This window comes from Diabrotica undecimpunctata, chromosome 3 (genome assembly GCF_040954645.1).
Source record: "Diabrotica undecimpunctata isolate CICGRU chromosome 3, icDiaUnde3, whole genome shotgun sequence".
Lineage (NCBI taxonomy): Eukaryota > Metazoa > Arthropoda > Insecta > Coleoptera > Chrysomelidae > Diabrotica > Diabrotica undecimpunctata.
In genome coordinates, this window is record NC_092805.1 from 141,280,351 (window position 1) to 141,292,522 (window position 12,172).

At 34.3% G+C, this 12,172-nt stretch overlaps 1 protein-coding gene across 1 annotated transcript; it reads right to left on the minus strand.

The window, feature by feature from the left end:
• Positions 1-10,427: 10,427 nt before the first annotated feature.
• LOC140436067 (uncharacterized) lies at positions 10,428-11,162 on the minus strand. The gene has a single exon (XM_072524775.1). It carries the CDS (start codon positions 11,160-11,162, stop codon positions 10,428-10,430), a length of 735 nt encoding a protein of 244 aa, XP_072380876.1.
• Between the last annotated feature and the right edge of the window lie 1,010 nt (positions 11,163-12,172).

Below are 12,172 nucleotides of genomic sequence, written 5' to 3' on the forward strand. Positions count from 1 at the left end.
AAGTATTTTCTACTTATCTACTGCGGCGCTTAGTTAATTTCTGTTAGTAAGTAGGGAGAATAGAGACTGACAGTGGGGTTAGGTCTAAGTGCTAAGTCCTATTTTATTCTCATCTCAGTTTTAGATAGATGAGATAACAGGAAAATCACAAAAGGAACATGTCTTGACGTTTAATGTACTCATATGTTGATAATGTGGTAGAAAATACTGAAAGGGGTTTGAAGGAAAGAGTGAGAACATGTTCATTTACAGATGGAATTACTTCTACAAATAAAATGACATTTTTGGATAGTAAAATTATTGTAAACAATAATAGTTTTAGTATCTAAGATCGGTATTAGAGTAATGCGACAATAAATTGAAATACATGCGGTAGCGGTAAGACAGGATGCATGAAATGGGGAATTGAGTGGCGTGTTAAGTGATAGACAGATTCTCATAAAACTGAAAGAAAAATTCTATAAAACTGTTAGCAGTTTGACGTACGGCACTAAATACTACAATTAAGAATTAACCTATTATGGGATATCAGGAAAGCAATTCTCACGTCGTACCAGGATAATTGACTGATCAAAATCAAGTCGAATAACAGACAAACGCCATGGTGAAGCAGAAAACTGGAATAACTAAGAAAAGAAGTGCTGTTGGAAAAGGGAATCTTGGAGTGGGTTCAGTCAGAGTATTTCAGATACACTTGTCAGCAATGGAATCTGCAAGATTCTTTCCAAGGATTCGAGACCAGGCCTACTTAAAAGACCTGATGGCACCTTTACCGAATCTAAAAAAGGAAACGTTAGAGCTCTTATTGCGGAACCACTTCCTAGGATAAACAATTATTGACGAGCAGACCCACGCTGGAAACCTAGGACGCACGTAACGTCCTAAGTAAGATCTCAAATATCAAACCGGAGAATGTAAAATGGGTCATAAATCACTTTGCTCCGTTTAAATCTCCAGAGAAATATATAAAATATATATATTTTACTATAAAAGGCGGCCCTACTATAAAAAGGATTGGATATTTTATTGCCCATAGATAATAACGCTTTTTAGAGTTAGCATAGCACTAGGTTATATACCAAAGACTTGGATAAATGTAAGGGTGATGTATATACACAAAATTGGACGAAAAGACAATGCCCTACCTAAATCATACATGCCGATCAGTCTTACATAATTTCTATTGAAGGCAATAGAAAAAATTCTTGATAGACGTTAAGGAGAAGTCATTGAGGGATCATACTCTGAATGGCAACTAGCATGCCCATTGAGAAGGAAAATCAACAGAAACAACAATGGACGAAGTAGTTCGCTAAATCAGTCCCTCCATTAATAATGGACAGATTGTGTTAACCGCCTTTCTATATATAGAGGCAAATAATGCACCAAATTCTCCTTATGATGCAGCAGCATCAAAAGAGATATCCAGTACCGTATGCAACTGGGCCAACGTAATGCTTTACAAGGCTGATTTTAACACACCTCTATGGAGAGTAGATTGTAGCCAAAATAGCTAAGATGTGTACAACAGGGGCACTGCTTGCTCCTCTCCTGTGGTAGATTCAGGTAGATCCTGATGGTAGGTATGGTAGCAGCCATGTCTCATAGGTGTCGATATAAAACGACAAACGATCTAATTTTCGAGTCTTAACTCTTTGTGTCAACTACGGCGTTTTGTAAGTATTATTTTCAGAAGGTGAAAGAAATAATAAGTTAGACTTACTCACAATCAATTTAATTTAACTAATCGGACGACCGGTTTCGCTTTCTACAATATGCAAAGCATCTTCAGGTCACGATACAAAGTTAAAATGCTGAAAACAATAATCCCATATTAGGGTGTTGTCTAATAAAGATAAAAACATAGGTAGGTGATACAAATTATATAAATTACAGTAATTATGCCAATATTACATGTCTGTGGTTTTATAAATGAATAAAAATAATAATAATAAAATGTTTAAGCAGACAAGGTAAGACCCACAAATTGGTAACATCGTCTATTAAACTGTAATGAATCAATAAATAAATGAACAACTAAATAAACATTACTTACATGCCGGTACTCTATTAATTGATGGTTGAAAGAACATGGTTCAAACTATCTTGGATTGTTGATTGGAGAACTCAGGTTAACTATTGTAATTGTTTAACAGTAAACTGGGAAGTTCTTGAGGAGACAGATTTTATCCAATGAAGTAGAGATAAGTGGAATGTATTGTTTGTTTTATGAAAGTAATGTTCTATACCATTAATTTCTTTAAAGTTATTTAAGTTTATTCTGGAGATATATTTATGAAATATGTGTTATTTATTGAGATTTTATGTTTTGTTCTGGAAGGTGACAGTTGTAAGACAATGAATAGGAATGGATGTATAGATTGTGTGGGTGTGCAATTGTATAAACTTGAAGTTATCAAAATTTCTTTGATAAATTTGTTGCAATAACTGGCAAATTATTGTAAAGTCGAAAGATTTTTATGTTAAAATTAAAATAAGACACTTTTACACACACAGAAACACACAGAAAACACTTTAAAAAACGGGGGACGAAACAAACATTTAATTAAAAATAAAAGGAGAGGATTTCAAAAAGAAAAGATTTCTTTTGAAATCCTCTCCTTTTATTTTTAATTAAATGTTTGTTTCGTCCCCCGTTTTTTAAAGTGTTTTCTGTGTGTTTCTGTGTGTGTAAAAGTGTCTTATTTTAATTTTAACATAAAAATCTTTCGACTTTACAATAATTTGCCAGTTATTGCAACAAATTTATCAAAGAAATTTTGATAACTTCAAGTTTATACAATTGCACACCCACACAATCTATACATCCATTCCTATTCATTGTCTTACAACTGTCACCTTCCAGAACAAAACATAAAATCTCAATAAATAACACATATTTCATAAATATATCTCCAGAATAAACTTAAATAACTTTAAAGAAATTAATGGTATAGAACATTACTTTCATAAAACAAACAATACATTCCACTTATCTCTACTTCATTGGATAAAATCTGTCTCCTCAAGAACTTCCCAGTTTACTGTTAAACAATTACAATAGTTAACCTGAGTTCTCCAATCAACAATCCAAGATAGTTTGAACCATGTTCTTTCAACCATCAATTAATAGAGTACCGGCATGTAAGTAATGTTTATTTAGTTGTTCATTTATTTATTGATTCATTACAGTTTAATAGACGATGTTACCAATTTGTGGGTCTTACCTTGTCTGCTTAAACATTTTATTATTATTATTTTTATTCATTTATAAAACCACAGACATGTAATATTGGCATAATTACTGTAATTTATATAATTTGTATCACCTACCTATGTTTTTATCTTTATTAGACAACACCCTAATATGGGATTATTGTTTTCAGCATTTTAACTTTGTATCGTGACCTGAAGATGCTTTGCATATTGTAGAAAGCGAAACCGGTCGTCCGATTAGTTAAATTAAATTGATTGTGAGTAAGTCTAACTTATTATTTCTTTCACCTTTTGAAATGGACTCACACAAGCAACACATTCATGATTTATTATTTTCAGATTCTTTTTGTGTGATAACGATTGTTGGTTTTTCTCTTGTATAATGCAGTTAGGTCCGGGGAAAATGTGGATATTTTTCCTGTAGGCCTTCTAAGTTAACGAAATATGTTTCATGGATTTTCTGTGCTACCGATAAATTTTAGAGATTGGAGGTTGAGATTATTCTCTAAGGATATTTTATTTATTACTGGTATTATAATATCGAGGATGTTCCTTGGGATTTGAGTTGGGGTGATTTCAAGAACTGAATATTTTGTATGGTTTGAATAAATTGGTTCATGGTTTGAGAACATTTTATCGGCTGGGAACGTGGCAAAGGTTTAATTAATTTAAATATAAGATCAATGTATTAACTTTGGTGTCAGTTTGATTAATTAATTTAAAAATTTCGTTAGTTTAATAATATAATTTTAGTTCGGTACTTATCTGATAATTTTTTGTCTGATTATTTTCATTGGCCAAGGGTTCAATACGATTAACCTTGAATTCATTTAAGGTTTAAAAATATTTTGTATTTTCGGTCAAATTGTTTGAAGAAATTTATAATTTGATTTTCCTTTAGGGATACTTAAATATCTATGTAATATGATTTTATGAATAAACTGTTCAGTTTTTTGGAGGTTATAGTTTTATTTTTATGACATACCATTTAGTTTACTATAGGATGTAGTTTGTTCAAGGTGATCCATGAACCATAAATATTATATTTTTTTGTGTCTAATATTGAGTACTTATTTAAATACCTGTAGGTATTGACAGGGTGATAAATGAATACCTGTCGCCCATAAAGAATATTTATTGGTTGGTGGATTACTTTTTGAACCTCTGAAAGGAAGAAGCAATTTCCCTAAAAGAATAATCCCCTTTGGAGATTAAGGGTTCTTTATGAAGAAAACTTTTATTCCTCCTCCTCAGTCCTAATCCCTTTTGGGATGTGGTGACACCAACAGTTTTTTCACGATTTCTCTCCATCCTTCCTTGTCCTGGGCTAGTTGTTCGGCTTCATGTAACGCTTGGTTAATCAATATTTTTGTTTGATCTACCCAACGGCTTCGAGATCTTCCCCTAGGTCTCTTTCCTTCACCTCTACCCTCGACTATCAGTTTTTCCATCGTACCTGTTCTTCTAGCAATGTGTCCAAAATACTGAAGTAATATTTAATACTTTTATTATACTATAACAATTTTCAATTGAAGGTGACTCATCTACACATCGAACTGAGAGCTTACCGCAACAATGTTAAATGTCAGAAGTAGATTCTTACCGGGCTTATTGTTATTGTGTACCCTTCGCCAATGTGGATAAGTGAAAAGTAAGATGGTTCCATAAAATTTGCCCCCGTAACAATGTTCCTTCTGCATACTGGTGCGATTTACGAGCGAATAGTTGAACAAGCTCGTTGAATACTTTGAAACATCGGTAAACTTATCAACACTATATATTTACGTTCTTGGAAAGAGTGGGAATGGGAGAAATAGTTTATTCGTTCGGTTTCTCCGTCATCACGCGTACATATTTGCATAGGCGTGGTGTGTTCTGTTTCTTGTGAATGTGCCTTTGTTTTATATTTATTATATAGACTTTAATATATTTATTAACTTTAAAATAGTTTTTGAGGTAAGCAAACAACAGACAAATAGCAGAATAATATGATTGATGTTTATGTAATGTACAAAGAAAGCGGAAGTTTATGTCGGTAGAACAAAAGCAGATTGTCCGTAGAGTGTATGTAAATTTAAAAAAATACACTTCGTACAGCGGAAGCTCAGTGTTCATTTTTAACGGGAGCATCCGTGTCAACAATTGAACGCAATGTATGTGAAAAAAGGTGACTGGAATTGTGCAAGCGCCATTGTGGTGGTAGAAAAAAATTGAATTGGACGAGTACCACAAAAAATATATACTATTCATTCTTTCTTTTTTGAGAATAAAGCGCCGACCCTCGAATCCATGGGACAAAGTTGGAGAATGGAGAACATGGAGAATGATATCATTCAAAAAATTAGCAAAGAGACGTTAAGGATAATAATAAAAGGAGATTTAAAATTTATAAATGACAAACGATCAAGTAAATCTGTCATGGCGACGAAGATATCTGCGCTCTATTAGAGAGATTCGTTCTGTCCACAAAAAGAGTTATTGTATGGACGAAACGTGGTTGAATGCTGGTCACACAATATCCAAGATCTGACATACTACAACAACGAGTTATCGTCAAGCATTTGTGGACGGTTTATCAACAGGGTTACAAGGACCAACGGGTAAAGGGCAACGAATGATTGTTGCCCATATAGGTAGTGGGAGAGGCTTTTTAGATGATAGCATATAATATATAGATGATGCACTAATTTTTTTATCCGAAAAAACGAGTATTATCACGAAGACATGGACGCCCAACGCATTGAAAAATGGTTTGAATCCTTTCTTTCACGAGTCGAACCAACTTCGGTAATAGTGATGGATAACGCTTCTTAACACAGCTGATTAGTAGAGCATTTATCAACTATGGCCACTAGAAAAGCAGACATGCAGAATTGGATAGGACAAAAAGAAATTCCATTTTCCGATGACATGGTTAAAGCTGAGCTTATAAGTGTCATTAGACAGCATCGTGACAGATATCGCCAGTATGTTGCAGATACAATGGCTAGTGCTAAAGACATCACCATTTCAAGTCTTCCTCCTTACCATTGTGAGTTAAACCCGACAGCAATTAATCTTTAAGTATAGGGTTACATAGCTCGTGAGAACGTGACATGAAAATTTCTGATGTCCAAAGTTTGTTAGAACTCGCAATGGAACGAATACGGAAAGAAGATTGGGTTAATGCTGTAGCCCATGTGATCAAGGAAGAAGAGAAAATGTGGAGATTAGACGGGATGGTAGACACTGTTTTCGACAAAATTATATTAGACTTAAGTGTGACTGGACGAGTCGCTGGATTCCGCATAACTTAGGTAATTATGTCTTTGCTTTGTAGTTCTCCTTCTATATAAATGGTATAATAATAGTTATTTTGCAAAGTTTTCTGCTTTTTGAAGTACTGTATTAGACACTCTATAATAATAATAAAATTTTACTTTATTTTGTTAGACAAATATAAGATACCTACCTGTCAAAACACACATGATAATTTAATAATTATATCGGTCTTACGACTTATTTTTTACGTAATTATTTATGTGTTTTTAGTGTTGCGGCAATCGTTTATTTTACGAGGATACAGTGACCGACTTCGAATACGATCGAATCATTTCAATCATTCGTTAGTTTCAATACTTTTCGTTACTATTTAAAAGAAATAACGAGTAACCGATTGATTGAGCTGAATCGACTGAAAACCGACAGCATAAATTATTGGAATATCACGTTTTTTTTTATAACCTAAATATATATTTTTTAACATTTAAGTTCGTACAGATTCTTAAGAAATTATTCGAGAAGCTATAATTTATTATGTTTTTATTTTTAGATTCTTTAGTGTAACTCAAAAATATCTATAAATTTATAAGGAAATATGTGCTGCATCCAAATATAAATATTTATTGTCATTTAAACGCTTGTTCTCGCTCTAGCTTTGTTTAAAAGGCGTGCAAATAGATATTTTATGATTTTAACTACCTACTAACTATTAACAACACAAGCGAAAGCAATCGCTGGGGCCCGATAGAATATTTTCCAATTCCAATACTCCCGGTCTGTAGCTTAGTCCCTGCCTTGCACGCAATTCCTAATTCAAGTGAGGAACGACCGAGGACTGAAAGTAATGAGAGTATTGGCTGTGGAATTTTGTTTTGGTTCGATCGGCGCCGTCGGCGGTCGATCAATCGATTTTTGTCATCGCACGATCGGATCGTTATGAACTAGCGGGATTCGGTCGTTTAATACTTTGATTGAATCCAAACGAACGAATCAATCACGATTGATACAACACTAGTTTAAATAAATAATTAAAATATTATTTTGGTATGCCTCTACTAAGTTAATAAGAGGAATATCGGTTGGTGCGATGTTGCCAATGAATCACCTTCAATTGAAAATTGTTGTAGTATAGCCGAGGTGTTGAGTTTGAATAGAGCTTTGATTACTATTCTACCAATTACGGGTGAGGCAATTAACTCAACTTTACACTCCAATGAATATTAAATATCCTTACTAGATTGTGCGACAGGGAAATATTATCTGTCCATCACAGCAAAACATTAGTAATCAGTTTCACAAGGACACGGAACCTTGATAAGCACGGGTGCCCGGCCTCTATAAGGAAACTGTCATTTGGGGAACTGTAACCTATTAGGGAATTGTTGCGCCAATTGATATTTAAATGAGAGCCTAGTTAGCGAGGAAACTAAATACTAAACCTACCAATTTTCCGCAGCAAGATGAATCGATGGGAAACTTTTTGCATTCGATTCGGCAAAGTTTGTAAACAAAATTCATTGTGGTAAAACGAAAAATTTGCAACTAGGAAAATATCGACAGGAATGATTTCTGTTACTCGGAGTCGCTGAAGACGAATATGATAACGACGACGGTCCTTGAACTACCTGGTGGTCAGGGTGGACCCCGTTTCCTGAAGTATGTTAATTTCATTCTAAATCAGTCGACAGTCATAACTCATGGGTTGTCGAGTCGCTGAATACAAATATAATAACGACGATGGGCCTTCAGTTACCTGGTGCCCAAGGTGAAACTAGTCAACTAGAGTTTTGTTACTTTCATTCGAGATCTGTCGAAAGTCATTACTATAATAGTGGGTTTTCAAGGTCGGTGAACACGAATATTATGACAGCGATGATCATCGAGCTACCTGGAGCCCAGTGTGGACCTCATCTCCTGGAGTTTTTCTGTTTTTATTCGAAATCAATCAAAAGTTATATTATTGAGTGACCTCGAAAATCCCCGAGTGATAACTTTCTACTGATTTCGAACGAAAATAACATAAAACTCTAGGAGACAAGGTCCACCCGAGCACCTGGTAGCCCGAGGGCCATCGTCGTTATCATAGTCGTGTTCAGTGACCTCGAAAGCTCGCGAGTAATGGCGTCCACTGATTTATAATGAAGTTAACATTCCCCAGGAGACGAGGTCCATCCTGGCACCAGGTGGCTCGATGACCATCGTCGTTATTATATTTGTATTTAGAGACCTCGATAACCCCAGAGTTCAAAATTGAACTGATTCCTGTTATATTTTCTTAGTTGCAAGTTTTTTATTTTCTATTTACTTACTTTATGAATGCATTTTCCTTATGCATAAAAAAATGCAATTTTCATTTTACCACCACGGATTTTGTTCACAAACTTTCCTGACACTTGCACCAATTGAATGCAAAAAGTTGCACGGCGATTCATTTTGCTGTGGAAAATTGGTAGGTTAGTGCTTCATTTACTTGCCTGTAGGTTAAGATGGTTAGAACATGTTCAACGTTGAGATTATAATCATCAAATACGAAGAATAACTGAATGTGCTTGGAAGAAGTAGCAGAGAAACACCTGGTATGAAGCGCTTAGGCAAGACATTTTCTTACAAGGGTAAATGTCGGTATGATCCAAAACAGAACCTTACAAAGGAATGCAATTAAGGAAGCCATTCCTGCATATTGTTATGTTACTGTAATTAGGGTCCTGTAATATCTCAAATTTCTACCTGGTGTTCTATCAATGCTTTATTCGCGGAATTTAGTGTTTAAAGTGCTGACTCAGCGTTCACGCCCTCATCTAGAGCATCTGTTCGTGTATAAAAACAGTTGCGGCGTCACTTTGAGGTTGAAGAGACAGTTTACATGCGATTAGCGAAGTGTTTATGTTGTAAAGTGATATACGAGACATTTGTTATTTATATAATGAGTTAGTTTGTATTTAAGTGTTTAAAATTAATTTAACTACTTGTACTTCACTTAATCCTTGAATCCACAGAAAAACATAACAATATGGATAAAGGCAAAATATGATGAATGATTATGAAGTTCAGAGAGTTGTATATGTCTCTCTAAATACTATTCCAGAGACTAATTTTTTCGGAGACAGATATTTTATAGTTTTTGCCTACATAACTTTTAATGCTATATTCAAATACGCTATCAGTTTCTCTGTATTTGTTGCAGTTTTGCTGTATTAATCGCCAGAGTAATGATCAGACTGACAGCACAAAACTAAAAAATTTTAATTTTTTACTTCGAGTCAGAAATGTTTATCTTTATACTTTAATTTTTTTATTTTTTAGCAGGGGGGCCGGTGTGGTAAAATTTTGGGTAGGCCAAGTCAGCAAATTACGTATAGCTGTGTCTAATCAGTGGCGGATCCAGAGGAAGGTTCACGGGGTCATGACCCTCCCTTAAAAATATTTGAAAACCCACTTATCCTATTGGTGGTAAGACTAAAAGTGACCTTGTATCAGAGAAAAGTAATCACCCTCAAGATCCTTGATCTTCCCAAAAAAATTTCTGTAGCCGCCAGTGTGTGTATTACATTTTTTTTTGTCTGAGAGTGGTAATCTTCTAAAGAGTAAAAAAAGTACATCTGAACGCAGTTCCCCCTGGGGGCCTTGCCTCCGGATGAATCCGTGTTACAATGCCTTCCAACTAAACCCACTCTCGGCTTTTCTAGACCGTTATTTCGCGCGCGCAGCCTCTCTTTTTCTGTTCGTTTCTTTTTCTCTCTGTTGCTTATATTGCTCTTGTTTACCCCTGTTGTCTGTCTCTTTCTATAATCTTTTTTATTTTACATAATATGCAAATATAAATTTATTTTTATTTATAAAAATACTTAAAATTATAAAGTAACTGTAACAGACTTACATTTAATTATGTTATTTGTAAACTAAATAAAATTACGAACTAAAATATACACATAGATTACAAACATATTTTATTATTTATAGAGCAGGTTTATTCTTCTCTCTTTGCTTTGTGCAAATTTGTCAATTACTCGTTCATAAAATGTGTCGCCCGTTTCTATTAACTGAGCAAGAATGTCTTTCTGGATTGATACAGTAGACAGTGATGAAAGCCGATTTTGCGTCATTGTATTTCGAAGAGATGACTTTATTCGCTTTAAAGTGGAGAAAGTTCTTTCAACTGAAGCGCTTGTTGCAGGTATTGTAGCAAGTAAACAAGATAACTTATAGCTTTCAGGAAGAATTTCATTGGTTTCGTTATCAAACATACTTTTAATTAGTTCTAACAAACTCTTATCGTGAAAATTTTCACGATGAAGAGCAGAAAAAATCATTTCCAGTTCTGTTGTTACTAAAAATTTATTAAAAAGTGGTTCATATGTATCCATCAATGAGTCCAACGCTTTTTGTGGAAATTTAACGCCATATTCTGTGAATCTTTTATTATCGCCCAATTCCAGAAATTGAAACTTTTTGTAATCCGAGAAACGTTGCTCTAATTGAGTGATAATATTGTCCAAAATCTCAAAAAAGATCCTTCTAAATTTAGTTTTAGCTTTCTCCAAAAAACTTTGATCTCCGTTATTAGATAAACTACCAGGTAAAATATCAAGTTCACTACGACTTAAGATGGGTTTAGAATTGGTTTCGCTAACAGCAATGTTGAAATGGTTCGAAAATGTAAGGTCATTTCTCCAGCCCTTTAACATTGCAACACATCTGGACACTGAATTGGCACACAAGGCACATCATTATTTTTCTTCTGCAAGATGTTGTATAAGAGCTCAGTTTGTTGAAATATATCACTAAAAACGTATAATAAAAATACAAATTCCAAGTCCTCCAACTTACGTTTAAAACCATCTGCCTGCCTAATTGATTTTGCATTTGATTCTGGGCAATTCATTATGTCCTGAAAGACTTTTTTTTTCTTTTTTGTGACACAGCATATTCTACTTTTGCATTACTTCACTATTTGTGGGAATTCGTTTTCCAAGTATTTTATTTAAAAAATAGGACCGTTTGGACGATTGGTGAAAATAAGCTGGAATAACTTGAAGCGTTGAGAAAAATATTTTGACTGTTGTAGTGTTGGAGCAACTTTGCTGTAAAACTAAGTTGAGGCGGTGAGCAAAACAATGGGTAAATATTGCTAATGGTGCAGAATCTCTCACTAATTTTTGAAGTCCATTAAGTTGTCCCGACATAACATTAGCTCCATCGTAGGTTTGACCAATTAATTTAGCTTTACAGTCAAATTTACCGATTACACTAAACAGTAAGTCACGTAACGCTGGAGCACTTCGGTCTTCCCCTAGATCAAAAAAACCTAAGCAATATTCTTGAACAACGCCTTTTGTGTCCACTAATATGCATACTATTGAACATTGTGCCCTTTCAGTAATATCGGTTGTTTCATCACGAATGCATGCAAAAAATGTGGAGTTATTTATGGCGTTCTCGATAAAAATATGAATTTCGTCTTTCACTAGATCGATTAGTTCGTTTTGTTCGCTAAAGTACAAGTTAAAGAAACTAATTTTTTAATGATTTCTCTGTTCATTTTAACTTCTGCGTTGTATCTAATTTTTGCGATTTTTGATTTTTCATCTAGCAAATCGCGAACAGAAAACGCCCTCTTCTGTACATTCTTAAAGGACAGGAAATTACTTAAATGTTCCTTGCAACTGGAATGTTTTTTTAAGGAGGCAGACATATT